We start from the raw sequence: 18,652 nt of genomic DNA, 5'->3' as shown, positions 1-18,652 counted from the left end.
CAAAAAAAGGGATCAAGCATCCCCACCGTCCTCTAGTGTTTAGACTGGACGGTATTACAGTTTGTCTAGGAAACAGTTTGGCCAATGTTTGACAGATCCAAACGCGCTGGACACCAAACGCCCTTTACGCCCAGCAAAACTGGCAGTGTTGCAAGCACAAAACATACGTTGCCAGTGCCTATTTATTTTGCATCGGCCAGTCTGTTTCCCCTAGACAGTCTGTAATGTAAACATGTTAATCTTTCAAAAATCTTACCTGGTCAACGACTTGTTGAGGGATGCATGCCATCGATCCGTTTTCTGTTGGGCCTTTTGATTATCACTCCACACATTACATCAATCACAATTCCATAATTAAATCACTTTTCAAAGGATTTCTCTACTTAAATTTTGTTTTCTAATGTGTTCACACTCGCGATACATTTTTGCGCGCAATCAATATTGTAAACAATGAACCCTCTGAACAAGCTCGACAACGGGCCTATTTTGTTACTTTTTTTCGGACATCATATGCTGCAACCGATTTGCAATTTTCTAATCAGGGACTGATCGTTACAAAACGTTACGATTTTATCAACATGATAACGCATCTTTTGACATTTCAGTTGAAATGTCACCACTGACGTCAGTGTTTTCACGATTTTCTCACTCACTGTTTTTTTCCTCGGTCCTTGGTGGAAATCTGCGCTCCATCGTTCAATAATGATTATAAGCAAATAATCAGCAAATTAATTGTGTTTGGCTGCTTCTCCGAGGTCTACAGACCACCCCTAGACCTACCTGCGCCGTAATAACCTTCATCGGTTCAGCTGGGTAAGCTAAGTTTGGTCACTTTCTGGCTTGCAACTTTGCTAGAACATTTTTCTTTGCTTCGATTAGAGAGATTTTCACCGCCGAGAACGGGAACGTGCGCGCAGGATAAAAATAGACCTTCAACCCGAGACGGCAGCTGCAGCAGCCATGAACAAGGAAGCGGCCGAGGACTGCGTGGAGAAGGCGGTCTCCTACCTGTCCGAGGGAAAGATCGAAAAGGCGGAAAAGCTGCTGACCAAATCGATCACTTTGCACCCGACGAAACGAGCTGAAGGTGAGCAGGGTGGAGGGAGAAGCTTTGTTTGCCTTCCAAAGACTGGGCGACTGGGGCAATGCGTAATTGCAGTCATGTACGGTGGTGTTTCAATGCCATTATTTTAATTTGCTTCGCGCAGAGCTGCTGGAAAAGATCAAGTGTGGAGTGTACACCAAGCGGGCTTCGTCCGGAAACACCTCCGACGATGGCGTCCGGCAGAGGGCAACGGCTGGCCAGAGTGCAAAACCGGAACCGGCAGCCGAGCCGGAGTACTCTCCCGAACAGTTGGATGCCGTGAAGCGGATTAAAAAGTAAAGCGATTGGTTTGTACTATCAGATTTTTGTAAATTTCTAATCAACTTCCAGGTGCAAGGATTACTACGAGGTGCTGGGCGTAACCAAGGAGGCCACCGACACGGACATCAAGAAGGCCTACAAGAAGTTGGCGCTGCAGCTGCACCCGGACAAGAACAAGGCACCTGGCTCGGTGGAGGCTTTCAAGGCCATCGGCAACGCGGTTGCCATCCTGACCGACGCCGAAAAGCGTAAGTCGTACGACCTGTACGGAGCGGACGAGCAGCACCATCCGGCGGCGCACACGGCCAGGCGGTCACATGCCCGGTACGAATATGCGTACTCGCGTGGGTTCGAGACGGAATTCACCGCCGAGGAGCTGTTTAACATGTTCTTCGGAGGGAATATTCCCACTCAGCATGTTTACACCCGGCAGCGTCGCTTCCATCGGGCGGAGCAGCAGCAGTATCGGGAGGTGAGCGAGTTAATTTTTCTCTCTGAATAACAAAATTTATATATTGTTTACTTTCGTAGCCGCAATCTGGATACGCAGCGTTTATTAATCTGTTGCCGATCATTTTGCTGATCGGTCTTTCCATGATGTCTTCGTTCTTCATTTCGGATCCAATCTACAGTCTGACGCCTAGCCAGTGAGTATCTTTCTATTCAAACTTTAACAAACAGCTACGCACACGCTATACCTGTTGTACTTCGACTGAACCATGGTTAAAAATCATTATCCTGTGACTGTGCAACCTCCAGCAATACTGCGTGAAATGCGGCGAAACACACTTCTCGAAAAATAAACCTGGGAATCAAAGGCTCTCGGGGAGCTGATCATCAAGCACATCTACAAAGTTCCGTTGTTGTTGTTTTATCATGTCACGTATAAATTTTGTTAAAAGGTGTGTCAAAACAGTACCTTGAAGGAGCTTTTACACCACCGCAAACAAACAAATAAACTCGCACTTTTTGACAGTTTGCCTGGATTTGTTTGTACAATCGTTAGCCTGCATACATTTTGCCTTGTTTGCGAGTTTGGCAAACTGTCAAACTCGAAGAAGTGCGAGTTTGTTTGTTTGTTTGCGGTAGTGTAATAGCTCCTTCAGTCACCTTGAGCAACCGTTCAAGGCAGAAATGGAACTATCTTAGGGTGGCAACGAGAGGGAAAAGCCGGGAGAAAGTCAACAATCTACAACAATCTTCCCTTGCATAAACTCAATATATGATTTTCTATTACAGTTCTACAATAATTTTGAGCGAGCATTATGTTATACCGTTTAATAGATGTTTTAATGTTTTGTACTTTTGAGTACCTACTCTTAAAATTTTGATAATTTTAAAGTTTAATTTATTTTGATAACTCATTTTCGAGCAAAAACTCAGTTTTCCTATAAAAAAAAATTAAAAAACAGAGCGGATTTGGTTATTCGGATGAAAATGCATTCAAATCTTTGAATTAAAAATTGGCATTTTGAGCAACTGACAGCTGAATTTTTACAATTGAGTGCATTTTAAACCGAATGAAGAACAAACATGTTCGAATTCAGTTTCTTTGAACCTCTTTTCGCAAATGTTTCTGTTCTCTTTAGGCTGGTACAAATTTTATTTAATGTTTTTGTCACCCCCCCCCCCCCCCCTTCAATGTTAAACCGAAAAAACAAGGGGCAAATTTTTTTTTCAAAAAACTTAAAAATTTCAATGGAAATTCAAGTGCAATCAGATAATATTGATTTAAAATGCATTCACCTGCGTTTAAAATCATTTTTAGCATGGTTGGGTTGATTTGAACATCGTAAATTTTTTGAAAATTTCTATGTTTAGTTTCGCAAAAAAATTTTTTTTTTGTTTTCATCAAATTTTACTTTTTTATGAAAACTAGTGTTTAACTAGTGTAAAATGCATTTTAAAACACTTTTTGCATTCAAATGTTGAGACTATGGCTCGGACTATGGCTTGTTATTTCAATTTTTATATTTTTTTTATTTGTCCCTCGACCTCGGCCAGAGCCGAGGGTCAAAAACTTTGAAAAATATTTGCATCGGCCCTAATTATTAAAAAAAACATCAAATCTAAAAAAGTTAATTTCTAAATTTTAAGGTTTCTGATTTATTGAGTTGCTTCATTTTTAAATGTAGAACTTAGTAATTTTCGGAACTTTAATTTTTTTTGAACTCTAGAAACTTTTGAATTTCTTAATTATTTTTTTAATTCCTGTTTTTTTTTAATTTTTTAATAAAAGTTTATTTGAATTTCTGATTTTTTGATTTATTTTTTTCCTATTTTTTGCCCTAGCTCATTTAGTACTCGTAGAAAATTCAACTTCTAATCCGAATCTGTAACAAAATTTAAAGTTTGGAATGGCTTTGATATTTACGAGACAAATTACGAAAAAAGTGGAAAATTTCGTGATGTTGCACGGAATGTTTCTTTAGTTTTTTTTCATGCTTGATGTTTTTTTTAATATTTGTGTTTTTGAATTTATAAATTATTTAATTTCAAATTCGTGAAAACTTTTTTTTATTTTCGAAAATGCTGTTTTTATTTTTTTTAATTAAAAAATAATTAGGGACTAAACAAAAATGCACATTTTTGTGTTACTATTTTTTTCTAAATTTCTGAATCTTTTTTTTTATGTTGCCCGAATTTTGAATAATTATTATAGATTATTATTATTGCTCTCTGTTTTGTTAAACTCTGAGTTAATAACAAAATCCGGCCTTTGAATTTCCAGCATTATAAGAGGCAATTCCGATTTTTCAATATTTTTATATAAAATAGATATGTTAATTTTTGGTAGCTAATAACTTTTTAGCAAAAAATCCTAAAAATATGGTGTCTTGAGGAAAGTTGTTCTAAATTTTATGAAGGTTCTACATCTAGAAATGGTAAGAATCGGATAACTATGGCGCCATCCAGAGGTAAAAAAGTAAAACAGTTGCTTGATGACGATTTTTTCCATACAAACAACTTCAAGCGATTAGAGGGAGAAGTTCCCGTGGTCAGAATGAGCTCAAAATTTTAATTTAGCTCAGTGATGGGCCAATCTTTGATTTGAGGGGGTAGCCTCGAGGAAGCCCGGATTTGGAACACCCTAGTATACATGAAAAAAAATCCTCGGATCATGAAAAAAAAAGTTGCTCAAAATGACCTCCTGAACAAGAGGGGAAAAATGTGAGCATAAGAGGAAAATTGATTTTAAAAATAAATCTAATCTTCATTTTTAGAAAATTCTCCGTCGCCCGCAAGACCAACCAGCTGAAGATCCCGTACTACGTCAAGGACAACTTCCACTCGGAGTACCAGGGCTCGGTCGGTAGGCTGGAGGCATCCGTCGAGGAAGAATATCTAAACAACCTGAAACACTCGTGCTACCGGGAGCGCAACTACAGTGAGTGTTGAAGAAACTTTAAAAAGTAAAATCAATTTTTAATCGTTTATCTCTCTCGCTTTTCCCAGAGGAAACCATGCTGATGAAGGCGCGCAACTTTGGCGATCGAGATCTGTACTTTAAGGCGCAGAACATAAACACGCCTTCGTGCGACAAGCTGCACAGCTTACACAACTAGTCAAATCTTTAAAAAGTAAAACAAAAAAGACGTCGTCGGTAATAGTTTTTATCGCAACTTATGCATATTTGTTGAAAAAAAATACACACGATTGAGATTCCACAGTGCCGCCTCCCCCTCTCGGAACGGGAATCGAATTTAAGCAGTAGCAGAACAAAAAAAAAGGGTTTGTGAGTGCTGTGTGTTAGTGAATGATCCTTTCTTGAATCTTCCTCGTCACATCAGCTCCTGTTTTTCACGGTTCTGGCACCAAGGGTTTTTTGTTTATTTTTTGATTGCATGCATGATAGCAAAGGTCGTCGTTAATAAGTTTGGTTTCTAGTCTACATGCGGAATGTTTCGTGTGGGATTACGGGTTGTTGATGATTTCTTGTACAGGAGCCGTGTTTTTATGTTGTTTCTAAAATGTATAATTTAACAAATGAAATTTTTCATCAATAAAAGTTAGATGATCGAGTAAAAGCTGTTTGTTTTGCCTTATCCGTTTACTTTGTGAATTTTTTTAAAGAAAAAGTGAATTTACTTTGAAAAATGACCTTAAATTGGAAGATCACTGTACTTTGAGCTAAACACACGAAAAACATAATTCATTTCATTTAAGCGTGTGTAACTCTCAAATCACCTGACGTCCAAAACGTAACGCCTGTCACAAACGTCAAAACCTCGCAAAAGCAGATGGCAAAGTTGTGTAAAAGGTCCTTGGGAGAACGATTTGCGCAAGAAAAACACCGATATTCACAGAAAACTGCCCAAAAATGCTGCATCGGAACCTGCTGCAGCTGTCCCGTCTAGTCAAGGTGCACAATCCGCAGGTGTTGTCCCTGTCGGCGGCGTTCGTGCGCCGATATTCCTTCAACCAGAATGGGGGCCAATCGCTGCGGTTCCGGCAGCTCGAGCCCGGCTCCAGTTTCCTCAACACCGGCAGCGGCTATCGCTTCCTGCACCTGAGCTCCTGTGGTAAGATGCGGTCCCATTTTATGACATGACTCTTGTAATGATGTTGGTTTTTGCAGTGTCCTCCAAGAATGTTGACGATTCAAAGTTAGCCGCCCAAGTGGCCGCTCCGCAGCTCATATCTAAACTGTTCCCACAAACGGCCGTCGAGGCGAACGAAGCCGAACAGGTCCGGGAGCAGAAGCGCAAGGAGGAGGAAGAGTCCAAAAAGGAGAAGGAATCGTCCTGGAAGCGGATGAAGCTGGGGTAGGTTCTTGGTTTGTCTTAGCTTGCGCAATCTAAACTGTCTTTCAATTTTCAGATTTGTAATCTTCGGCGTATCCGTCACCATGTTCTCCGTCTACACGGTGTACATCTTTGGCGCCCCGGACCGTGACCAGGAAGGTAACCCCATCGAGGACGAATTCACCGCGCTGCCAATGGCCCAGCAGTACTTCCAGCGCATGTGGAAATCAATGACGTACTACCAAAAAATGATCCAGGAACCTTCCCGGGAGAAACTCCTACCCGACCCCCTCAAGTACCCGTACATTCAGCCCCCGTACACGCTGGTCCTGGAGATGAAGGACGTCCTCGTCCATCCCGACTGGACCTACCAGACCGGTTGGCGCTTCAAGAAGCGTCCCGGCATCGACAAATTCCTCGAATCGCTCGCGCGGCACTTTGAAATCGTGATCTTCACCGCCGACCAGGGGATGACCGTTTTCCCCATCCTGGACGCCCTCGATCCCCACGGCTACATCATGTTCCGGCTGGTCCGCGACGCGACCCACTTCGTCGACGGCCATCACGTGAAAAACCTCGACAACCTGAACCGTGACCTCAACAAGGTGGTCGTCGTCGACTGGGACCCGAACTCGACCAAGCTGCACCCGGAAAACACGTTCAACATTCCCCGCTGGAGTGGCAACGACGACGACACCACCCTGTTCGATCTGGCCTCGTTCCTGCTGACGATCGCCAACAGCGAGGTCGAGGACGTGCGCGAGGTGATGACCTACTACAAGCAGTTCGACAACCCGCTGGGGCAGTTCCGCGAGAACCAGCGGCGGCTGGCAGAGCAGATGGCCGAACGGGAGCAGGAGGAAAAGCAGCGCGCGAAACCGGCCGTGGCCAAGTGGAGGCCCAGCTTCCTCGGCGGGGGACGTTAACCGTTTTTTGGTTTATTATTTTTTTCTGCCCTAATTTTACGTTGAAACTCCGCTGTAGAACGTAGATGCCATTTGAAATACAAAAGTTTGTCGGTCGCTGGATGGTTCGAAAAATTGTTATCACATTGTGTAGGCTTACCTCTTGCATTGGACTGAAGAATAAATCACGAGAAGCCGATTTTGAATGGACACCGTAAATGATGTTTTTATTGGAGAAGCGCGTTTACATCTTGTTTTTCTTCATCCATTCTACAGATTTTGATTTGATTGACCGTTGATTGAAGTTTGATATGTCGGGTGATAGATTATCAAGCCTTTTCCAGAAGTGTCCCGAAGAGGCCGCCGGTAACCGGTTCCAGAGTCATCGAACGATGGCATGACCACATGATGGCATGATGGCTCATCCTTCAACTTCATGAGTTTGATGTGCAACATGATACGATTTCATCAAAAGAGTCAAGTTGACTAATGACACTCCAGAGTGGTTCTGGCAATCTTGTGTTGTGTTTTTAGCCAGTTTTATTGTTCTTATTTAACTATCGTGGTATCGCAAGTACGCCAAAAGCAGTAAAAACATAACTTTTCAGATGTTCCGAATTTTCGGAACCGGTAGGTCATCATGTCATAACATTAATATTTAGGGAAAAAAATGTCGAATGCAACCCGGAGCATCCTGATTGGTTAAAATTTGCCGGAGATACAAATATTCAAAGTTAAGGTCTCAAAAATGTATTTTTTATTGGTTGTAGCAGATTCTCGGTGGCTACGGTGACCTAATCCGGGTTTACAGGTAGTTTCGGAATGTTTACATGCTACAGTCATCCCTCATATTCGGAACAGTTTACAGATCGGTCAATGTTCAAAAAATCATAGCTAATCGATAATTGAATTTAATGATTCGCTTTACCTTCATTTGAAAGCTTTTCTTGCGATCTTTCGATTTATGTACAGACCGGCTGTACATTTTTACGTTTTATATCGAGTTTTTAAAGAAAAACATAGACAAATCCAGCGAAAGCTCAACGCTGCTTTTTGATGGTAAGAGATTTGACAGCTCCCATCAAAGCTCCCATACTAAATGTCTCGATTTTCATACTTTTTGTTAATTTTCTTTTAAAATAAAATACTTAACATATGAAAATTATATATTTTTGGTGCCCAAAATTCCTGCTGAATCGAATGGTGTACTTATCTCGATTGCAAATTTTTCGAACAGTTTTTATTTTAATAATATTCTAGACACATTTTGTGCACCTAATCAATCAATACTTTTATCATAAATAATCATTTTATTGCTTAAAAATTGAGTTTCCCTGAGCTCCCATAATCAAATACATGAAAGCTGTCATTTCTAACACCATTGGCCACCTAGCGGCCATTTCATACTGGATTCGTCTATTGACCCTTGAAATCCACAAATCGTGCTTTCCATTTCATTAGGGCACAAAACTTTTGTAAACAATAGTGTATCCCTCTCACACCTTATGCAAACTGTCATTTGAGTGAAAGGGATACACTATTGTTTACAAAAGTTTTGTGCCCTTTTGAAATGTTAGGCTCCAAACTCGGAACACTTTTTTTCTTACGGATGTAAACAAACTTTGGTTCTCTCCCGGAGTACATATTTTTTTACAAAATAATGACTTTGCACTCTGAAACCAATAAAACTCATGCTTAGTAATGTTTTATGAATGGTCTGATAACTTTTTTTGTGAAAATATCAGTTAAATTCAGGTGTTCCACAATTGACAACCCACAATTATGGAACAGGCAATTTGGAGGCAGTTTTTTGGGGCTCTGGATAAAATAGTCTTGAAATGCAGATTTTGTTTAAAAAGTATTACTTTTACTAGTTAAATAGCTAGAGAATGTCCAAATAAAGGCCCTAAAAATAGCAGGGTCGGCAGAAAAGTTGCATTTTGCATTCTATTGACAAATTACCACAAAAGTGTTCCGAATTTGTGTGTGTTCCGAATATGTGGGATGACTGTACCTAAGATTTCATTTCCAGAGCAACATTTGAAAGGGGCGGTACGACATTGCTCTTACGGCCTTTCATTACACGCGTTTAAATGGGACGAAAGGCCGTAAGAGCAATGTCGTACCGCCCCTTTCAAATGTTGCTCTGGATTTGATACCAGACAAAAAAAAAATATAAATACAGTCCAGACTCGATTATCCGAAGGTTGGAATTCAAATAATCGAATCAAGTACAAAAAATTGTTTTCGTATTTTTTTATTTTATTGTGTTTAACATTAAATTTGAGTCCCCCCATTTTAGTCAAATTTGAGTTGTTGATTGCCTATTAATAAATAAAATGCATTTTTTCAATATTGCATCACCGTCACTTTGGCCACCATCTTGGATTTAAAAATTCTAAATCATTTTAGCGTAGTTTAGGGGCCATACCCAAGCTCTATAATCAAAAATTAGACAACGAAAAAATATTTTTTTCGTGATTCGATTATCCGAAGTGATTTTTTTCCGAGGCCTTCTGATAATCGAGTCTGGACTGTATTGAAATAACAAGCCATAGTCTCAACATTTGCATCTAAAAAGTGTTTTAGATGCATTTTACACTAGTTAAGATGTTTTGCAATCATTAGTTTTCAAAAAAAGTAAGATTTGACGAAAACAAAAAAAAAACTTTTTGCGATACTGAACATCGAAAATTTACAAAAATTCAAAAGATGTTTAAATCAACTCAATCATTTTAAACCCAGGGGAATGCATTTCAAATCATTTTCATCTGATTGCACTTAAATTTCCATTGAAATTTTGAAGTTTTTGTTGAGAAAATATATATTTTTTGCCCCCTGATTTTTCGGGCCAACTTTGAAGGCGGTTTGGTGACAAAAACTTTAAATAAAATTTTTACCAGCCTAAGGTGAAGTTTTACATTTGACACAATTTAAAAAAAATCCATGTTTTTATATTATTTTTTTAGAGAAAATTACTGTTATTTGTCCAAGAACTATCTTACTTGCTGTAAGATAAAAGAATCATGCAAAAACCAAATATCAAACCATCCACGTTAACGACCCCCGGGTCTTTTGTGGTCTCTATTGCAAGTTTCTACTCGAACCTAGGAGTCCGAAGGCTTGAATGGGGAGAGCACCCAAACCTCTTTCTACTCCAAGGAACCTTCCACCCCAGTGTTTGAACTGACGACCTTTGGATTGCGAGTCCAACCGCCGCCAGCGATTCCACCGGAGTAGGCTTGGTTTGGTGCGTTGTTTGTACTTATGGCATGGAGACGACTCCTACACCTGGAATGACTTAACTGCCTAACAACCAAGGCCGGGACCGACATTTTACTGCCTCATCCGATGGAAGGTAAAAGAATCATGCGCGATATTTCAAAATAACTAAGGTTTTATGTACAGGGTGGAGGCTAAAACATCTGGAACAAAAAACTGCTCCTGATCCATTGACGTGTTGAAAATTATGCATTCATCATTAAAAATAACGATTTGGATTTTTGGCCACCTGCTTGTATGGAAACCGTCCATGGTGCGCCATGACTGCGCGATTTTGACGTTTCGGGCGTGCACGTCATCTTCACTTGAAAATCTGGATTCACTTGTCATTTCGTCGCTGTCGTGCCAATTTGTCGCACGTGCAGTTTGGGCAAAATTGAGTTAGGAACGCCATTTTGTGCAGCTCACAATGCCTAACATTTTTACCTTCACAGATCTCCAAAATTCGCTTTCCATCCTGGGTGCTTTTTTGTCATCTTGTCGAGCTATCTGGACACAGCCTAAAAATTTATGTAAGTGCGACATAGAGCAAAGGGAATTTGTCAAAAAGCGACGCGACGGCCGGCAAATTAGCACGACAGCGTCGATATCCTATATACTTATGCAGTAATATTTTAAATGTCCCAGATTATGCCTTTACACAATGAAATGCTTAGATGCCAATGGTATAGCAGAAAATGTGGAAAACAAGCAAAAAATTGGAAAGTGACTGTAAAAACATAAAAAAAAAACAAAATGATAGGAGATGATAGAATAAGCTAAATACTATCAGAATCAAAATAAACTAAATAAGAAAAATGAAAATAAAAATACTAAAATGGAACAACATAAAACCAGAGAAGTAAAGTTTATCGTAGAACAAATGTTCCTGAACACGTTAAAAGTTAAAATTTTCGAAAACCAAAATTTGGGCATTTGAGGGTTTAAAATAAAACCTTCGGAAGATTTTTTTTAAGGCACGACTTTGATTTTTTTTAATTTGTTTTGTAGATAAGATTCAATATAGGGAAACAAACAATTTACTATTTCAATTGAATCATTTCTTTTCTTTATCTGAACATAAAAATATAAATCCGCAAAATTGGAACAAATTAAGCAATTATTTCTAAACCAACACTTTTATCAACTGCCACCGGCTGCTGCTAAGTCGACGACCACTTCCATTACTGCTTCGTTTGATAATCGCACAAAATTAGCATAAAACCCATTAAGTCATTGGAAAGTGCGAAAGTCGACATGTAAAAAGCCGATTATCGGGAAGAAATAAAGCAATTTCGAGGCCCCGAAAACAATATGAAATAAAATTAAACATAATCCACCATTTAAGATCATCTCTTCTTCTTTTTAGCTCTTTTATGGTTAAGGTTGCTACCGTTGCTGTTGGGTGTACTTTTTCCGTTGTTGGTTGATGCACGTGGGAGTAAGATCACCACCACTCTCGTGCGCAACAAACAATCGGAAAAGATGCTGCTGCGCTCGCTGCACCGTACTCCAACCCCGCGTGCGATTTGGGAAATTTTCACTCTACCCCCGTGGTGTGTGTGTGTGTGTTTTTCCGTTGTTTCGTCCGTTGACGTTGATTTTCTCGCACTTAAAAGCTGGAAATTTTCTTTGAAAGCAAAAGTGAAAATCTCGTGTCGTGTTTTTTTTTTTGGTTTGGTTTGATTTGCGCAGCAAGATAGCTAAATCTTTGGGCGCTGCTGGTTGTTTCCGTACCGGCTATGACGGATTTACGACATGCTGGTGCCGGATGCTCCCTGCCTTGCCGGGAGTTATTATTTAGTTGAAGCTGCATTTGATTAGTGTACGCTCTTTTGGGCAGCTCAATGGGGATTTAGTTGGATAATTGCTCAACGGTGGTCGTTTTTTTTGCACAGTTCAGCAAATTGGTGGTAGAAATGGTTTTCGATTTTAAATGAATTGAGAAATTTGAAGTTTAAGATACTTTTAAGTTTGAACAGCACATTTAAAGCAGTTCATTTAAATTAAATTAAATTTGGTATCGGGTCAATTGGTTCCGAGGCTTTGTAAAATATTAGGGTTTGATATCACCTCTTTGATGTTGTTATATCACCCCAATTTATGTTGAAATGCGAGGGCCTCGTGGCGCGGTGGTTAGCGGCTTCGGCTGCCGATCCGTAAGTTGCTATGGGGCGCGGGTTCGATTACCGCCTTATCCTCCTGGCCTTCTATCGGATGGGGAAGTAAAACGTCGGTCCATTTGCTTAAAAGAGGTTTTGAGTGACTCACCACACATAATCTTCGGACGCCTAGAAATGAGCAGAAACTTGCAATAGAGACCACAAAAGACCCGGGGGTCGTTAAAGTGGATTGCTTTGCTTTTTTTATGTTGAAATAGTGAAATTACACATAAATTTGATTATATTACAGATTTTGCGAGATAAAAGCTTTGCAATGAATTTAAATTGAGAACAACTAGTGTTTATATGTGTTTTCCAATAAGCCTTCATTTTTTGTCTCACGATGTCAAGGCAACTATCGGTCTGATTTTTAATGTAAATAAATGATTTTTTTTTTCTACCATTTGGAAAGTTAAATAATCTGTTTTTTTAAGATGTAGAAATGGTCTAAAAATACCGATATACAAAAACACTTTTCAAATGCAAGGGTTGATTTTAAAATTTTGAAGCTAATTTTCAGATAAATTGATAAATTTTAAATAGATTAACATCTTTTACATTGTAGCGGAGGATGGGGAGCCTCGATTCCCTTTTTTGAACCATGAATTTTTTGCATGAGTTCCAAACTTAAACATTTATTTATGCTGGGTTGATAAGAATATTTGATCACCATAGTTCTTTTAGTCATGTTATAAGTTTTTAAAAGTTATTTAATACCGGCATTTTCAAAACATTAGGGGTAACTTGATCCTTGATTTGGCATTTTGAAGAAATCTTAGCAATATATTGCTTATTCATTCAAATTGCTGATTTTCTGTAAGTTACAGCAATTTCACATAAAACCTACTCGGATGCTTATTTTTAAATTGCCAAGTTTTATATGAAAAATATTTGAAAACTTTTAATATAATAATATTTAGACCAAAATTTGTGATTTTTACAGAAGCTGAAAATTTTAGTTTAAAAACCATTGAAAAATAATTCAAACCGCAGTAAACTAAACCAATCAGTTAAACTTTAGGTTGGTTTCAGTGACTCTAAAAATGCAGGGATCAAGTCCACTCAGGGAGACTCTCAAACAATTGATTGTAAAAATACACAGTAAAAAAAGTTCACACCTTCCAAATTAATAAAATTCCAAAAAACACCCATTGAGTGAAATTTTAAGTTAAATTTTCATGTATTTTGTCAATAAATCGTTTAAATCAAAAAAATGTTGAAAAGTGTTACTTTTCGAAACAAGTGCTGAAAAGTTCAACTTTTCAGCACCCATTTCAGTGGTGAAAAGTAGAACTTTTCAGCATTTATTTTGAAAAGTGTTGCTATTCGATTCTGTTATTTTTGGTACAGAAAAGTAGGCTATTTCGTCGTTCATGAATGACAGGAAAAGTAAGTAGTTTCACGACGGAATTGCAAAAATGATTTTAAATTTATAACCAGTTGCAAAACTGTTAAAATGTATGAAACATTTTCGTATGTTATAAAAAGAACAATGCCTGAATTTTTTTTTTCAATGCATATTAAAAAAAATAGCTTAACAGGAAGTTTCTATCAAACCTTTAGCAAAACTTGCAAGAATTTTGCCCAGAAAAACAATACTGCTCAGTAAATTTTTGAAAGCTGCCATTTTTTTTTTTCCAGTTGTTGCTTTCATCAAAATTGTTGGTGATTTTAAAAAATGTTCAATTTGGAAACACATGAAATATTTTAGTGACGAATTTCAGGTACCATAGTTAATTTCTTCGTACTATTTATACAGTTTACACGGCGTGTAATTTTTTTTCGATTTTATAGGATTTTTCTTCAAAAAAAAATGGGAATTAAATCCATAAATTTTAGAGAAAGTCAGTTTTTATTTTACGAAATTGAGCCTATCTCTGCTTATATTTAATCAAAATTGTTTTTTAATGGAATTGTTCAGAAAACTTTTCTCTACAATGTGATTGATTCGAAAATGTTTTAAAATGTCATAGTATTATATGGCAGAGGATAAAAATAATAGTTCTGGGAACCTTTTGGGTAATAAATAGCTTTTTAATGAAATACTCTTAGTTTAGCAGTGTTTAATACTCGAATTTGTATCCGGGCAATCTGTTGCTGTATTTTCATGACAAATTGTACAAAGAATATATATTTATTCGGTCGTATTGGGGTTTCCAGCTTGGATTTTGAGGTTATTTCAAAATAAGCTAGAAATCTGATAAGTTTGGTTAGGAAACGTTTTATTGTAGGACAAAAATGTGATTTTGAGTCTCTTGAGGCATATTCATAACCAATTTGATTGATGTGAACATGAACCTATCGATTATCATCGAGTTTTCTGAAGAAAAATCTTATAAAATCGAAAAAAAATCTTCAAAAAATATTTCTCTAGGCCCTTTGACGAAATGTCGGGAAAGAGCCAAATATCAGACCTGTCGAATTTTTTATCTTAATGAAGTCGGAAAAATACACCGTGTTTAAATTTGCAATACATGTAAATTTCATACTTGTTTCAGCAGCAAATCAGATTTTTTATGATTTTAATTTTTCAACGCCATCACAATTTTACAGTATATGATGTAGTATACTTTTACCTGCAAGAAACCGCTTAGGGCAATCACGAAAAACAATGTGCTCGCCTCGCCAATTGATGAATCGCTCTCTTGATTCGCAATGCGGAAACTGCACTGCAACTCAGTTGTCGCACACTAACCGCACAATGAAGCATTTTTGTGTGATGTTGTGCAATCTTGCTCAGTTGTTGGGCAACAATTTTGTTGTTTCTGGCCGTCCTGTCCTATGTACCGTGTTTAAAGTTCCGGGATATTTAAAGCGGCGTTTATGCAATCTTAGGACAATTCAGTCAAAGTATGTGGGTTGTAGTCGTTGGTTTATAGTTGAATATTGGTTTTTAAACTTGACAAGCTTATGATAAAGTGGTTATTAATCATGCAATTTTGCACCACCACAGCTGATAACAGGAACAAGTTGATGAAATCTTAAACAAATTCCATTAGCATGCAAATTTCCCCCAAGCACATCCAGTATCATTAGAAAGTGGAAGCAACACCGGAATATCAGCTGCAGTTGCACTTTGTTGGACAAATGTTTATGATAATGATCCGGTGACAACCTTGCACTAAATACTGGCGGTTATTTTTTTTGCTTTTCTGTGGCATCTCATTCAGAACGAACCGGTTTTTGCGTTGCAGGATGGGAACCCCGATATAACAGATTCGTTCCAAACGGGGTGCTCTGGCATGCACCATCCATCGAAGGAGTGGCCACCAACCAATCTGGTGCGAGGTTCCCGATGCAGGCCCGGTTTAAAAGTAAAAGTGAACGATCCTATTTGCGTGGTGGAAAGCCTGTGGGTTGTCTAATCTTGTAGCTTGTATTAGCTTATGATTAATTGATCTGGACCAGCATACATCAGTTAAGATATCTTCAAGCCTGTATGAGAAAATACTTTTTACCATTTCACTTTTGGTTGAATTAGAAATTTTAAGTTCAGTTATATTATGGTATTGATTTAATACATTTTTTTCCAAAATAGCTAAAAAATTGTGGATGGAGAACAAAATTCCTTCACGATGACATCATGCCCATCTTATTTTGCCAGACAGTTTAAAATAGAGAAATTCAAAGATTGAAAACAAATCCCGCCAATACCGGTGAATGATCGATCAATTGAATGACAATCATCGGCGATGGTGCGGCACCCATTTTCGGGCGAGAAAGGTGCGAAATTCGACCCAATATTCAAATTCCGCGCGGCTGAATAAACCACATTTGCATACGCAATTACAAGGCCCGGCCCCGGCTCGATCCGATCCCAAAGCCCAACCCGGAGAAATGCTCTACATGGACGCAGGGGTAGGAACCATGAGCAATTTATCGTCTTTTGTGCCCACCAGTGTGCGCAGATTTATTTACTTTATTTCAAACGACAGCCAGTAATTGGGCAGCGGGATGACTACGTAAGTCGCGAAGAATTTGCTTTACATGAAAGTGTCGTAAATTGAGAAAGTGAAAAGCGGGACGGCCCACGCACCTGACCTGGGCCTGAGGTGTGGAAGATGTGTGCATGTGCTAATGGCATTACTAAATATTGTTTGACACCAATTTTAGAGGAATTTTGCTACTTCAGTGGAAAGTGAAATTTGTGCACGCGGAGACAAATGATATAATCACAAGACTAATAACTTTTCAATTGACAACAATAATTTCAACAAATAAAGGATAATAATAAGAAAAATACTGATAATAAGACTCAACAAAGTTTAATTTACTTAAACCATTACCCACATATTTCTGAAGATTTTTTTCCAATGCTCAGTAGGTCATTTTACACAAGTTTTGTTTTACGAAAAACAGTACTTTTCTTGTTTTATGTACTTTGTTGTTGTTACTATTTCAATTTGCATTTATCTTGTTAAGATTATGTTTGTTTCTACTAGTATTTGGCTTATTTAACCACCTACTATAATTTTTTTGCATTTTTAGTGTTTCATACCCTTAATATTATTCTTCTTCAATTTTTGTTTGTTTTTGACATTTGCTGCTATACTGCCCATGATCGCATAAATGTCCCATATGCATTTTCATCACTTTTGAGTTATTGATGCAGTTTGGTTCAAAATCGTGTGCTCTTTCAAAAGAGCCTATAACATCCAGTACTTTGTTCTAGAAATCAGGAGGAAATCCAGTTTTTTCGTGAAAACTTAACACGTAGCCTTATGTATGGGACAAACTTCAAATGCGTTTTTCTCAGCTTGCTGTTTTTGCATATGGGACATTTATGTGAACATGGGCAGTATAGAACTATACCATTATCATTAAAATTGTAAAAAAAATGCGTAGAGGCATAGTCTGGGTCATAACAAAAATTCATGCATACCGTAATTCGGGGTGACATTGATAGGATGAATTTGCAAAATTAAAAATACAACTTAAATAAAAACGGAATGGTATAGAACAATAATGACCTTGGTAAATAAATGCTAAAGGATTCATAAGAATTCTCTTTCAACAAATTTTGAACACATGGGGCGACTTGGGACAGTACAATATTTTGATAATTTGATAATACTCTCAAAATGTCAGTTTTTTTCTCAATGAAAATCAGATCGAATCGAAATCGGACCTCATTATCGGACTATTTGGACAATTTTACACTAAGAAAAGTTAAATTAATTTCTTAGGTACAAGTTTTAAGTGTTATTGAAACAGAATTCAAAAATATTTTCAGATTAAAAGGGATTTAAAGTAGAACAAGTTTCTTAATAAATCTAGAAAAAAATATAAGCTACAAATTTGGTTTAGATGGCAACAAAAATTGAATTTTTTTATTTAAAAAACAATTTCTATAGATAATTTGATCAATTTTATAACTTTTTATTCACTTCAAACTTCAAATTATTATTATTATTTTTGTATAGTTAATAAACTTAGTCAAATAAACATTTAATTTTGAATTATTCAAATGAAACACCAAAACTCACCTTACTAATGATCAATTTAACGTAAACAATTCAATTTTCATACTTTTAGGTTAAAATTTGTGCATGAAACACAGTGACTATCAATATCACCCCGATTTTTAAAATGTCTATTTTCAACGAAACTATTTTTTTATTGAAAATAATCTTTTTTAACGTACATGGAAATTCTGTATATCTTGAAAAAAGCCTTACCGTTTGAATAATATTTGAAAAATAAATTGAAATCATATAAATGTTATATCGGTACATATTTTTACTTAAGATAGGAAATGTCATTAAATAACTATCAAACTTTCAACCTTTAAAATTCCATCAATTTTGAGAGTTCTTCTTTCCAATGCTTTTTGAACATTAAACATGGATTTCAAATGGAATTTTAGTGATTTTTTAGATTTTCTAGATGCCGAAATTTTCAACATGTTGTAAGATTTGTTGATTGGAAAATTGGTTGCTGTGGTACAGTTTACTTTTAATCAAGCTATCTCAGTAATATTGGTTCAATTGAAAAATTGTTAGATTTGTTTGAAACCGTTGTGTAATTTTCAATACTTTTCCATAGAAATGATAATATAATTTTTAATCCAAATTTATCGTTTGAAAAAGTTTTGTTTTTTTTTTAATTTAGGGCGTTGCAAATATTTTTCAAAAGAAGCCCGAAAAATCAAGGTCCAAGATAAATATTTTTTCAAACGACTTCAAAATTTTAGTAAAACTAATAGTCAACTGA

At 37.3% G+C, this 18,652-nt stretch overlaps 2 protein-coding genes across 2 annotated transcripts; both read left to right on the top strand.

Moving 5' to 3' along the window:
* The first annotated feature begins 633 nt into the window (after positions 1–633).
* Positions 634–5,262, top strand: LOC120414352 (dnaJ homolog subfamily B member 12). Its single transcript, XM_039575513.2, has 7 exons — positions 634–813; positions 880–1,087; positions 1,209–1,380; positions 1,436–1,838; positions 1,898–2,013; positions 4,591–4,754; positions 4,823–5,262. Exons 2-7 carry the CDS (start codon positions 961–963, stop codon positions 4,930–4,932), a joined length of 1,092 nt encoding a protein of 363 aa, XP_039431447.1. The 5' UTR covers positions 634–813; positions 880–960; the 3' UTR covers positions 4,933–5,262.
* Positions 5,263–5,577: 315 nt separating this feature from the next.
* LOC120414343 (mitochondrial import inner membrane translocase subunit TIM50-C-like) lies at positions 5,578–7,226 on the top strand. Its single transcript, XM_039575502.2, has 3 exons — positions 5,578–5,889; positions 5,946–6,132; positions 6,188–7,226. Exons 1-3 carry the CDS (start codon positions 5,688–5,690, stop codon positions 7,035–7,037), a joined length of 1,239 nt encoding a protein of 412 aa, XP_039431436.1. The 5' UTR covers positions 5,578–5,687; the 3' UTR covers positions 7,038–7,226.
* The last annotated feature ends 11,426 nt before the right edge of the window (positions 7,227–18,652 follow it).

This window comes from Culex pipiens, chromosome 3, assembly GCF_016801865.2.
Source record: "Culex pipiens pallens isolate TS chromosome 3, TS_CPP_V2, whole genome shotgun sequence".
NCBI classification, from domain to species: Eukaryota; Metazoa; Arthropoda; class Insecta; order Diptera; family Culicidae; genus Culex; species Culex pipiens.
This window is presented reverse-complemented; position numbering and strand designations above follow the sequence as displayed.

What these genes read in the sequence shown, in the direction of transcription:
- LOC120414352 (XM_039575513.2), top strand. Translation starts at nt 961, where the DNA reads ATGAACAAGGAAGCGGCCGAGGACTGCGTGGAGAAGGCGGTCTCCTAC. An exon ending in CCCGACGAAACGAGCTGAAG is followed by an intron (nt 1,088 to 1,208) that starts GTGAGCAGGGTG and finishes TGCTTCGCGCAG; the next exon opens with AGCTGCTGGAAAAGATCAAG. An exon ending in AGCAGCAGCAGTATCGGGAG is followed by an intron (nt 1,839 to 1,897) that starts GTGAGCGAGTTA and finishes TTACTTTCGTAG; the next exon opens with CCGCAATCTGGATACGCAGC.
- LOC120414343 (XM_039575502.2), top strand. Translation starts at nt 5,688, where the DNA reads ATGCTGCATCGGAACCTGCTGCAGCTGTCCCGTCTAGTCAAGGTGCAC. An exon ending in CCTGCACCTGAGCTCCTGTG is followed by an intron (nt 5,890 to 5,945) that starts GTAAGATGCGGT and finishes TGGTTTTTGCAG; the next exon opens with TGTCCTCCAAGAATGTTGAC. An exon ending in TGGAAGCGGATGAAGCTGGG is followed by an intron (nt 6,133 to 6,187) that starts GTAGGTTCTTGG and finishes TTCAATTTTCAG; the next exon opens with ATTTGTAATCTTCGGCGTAT.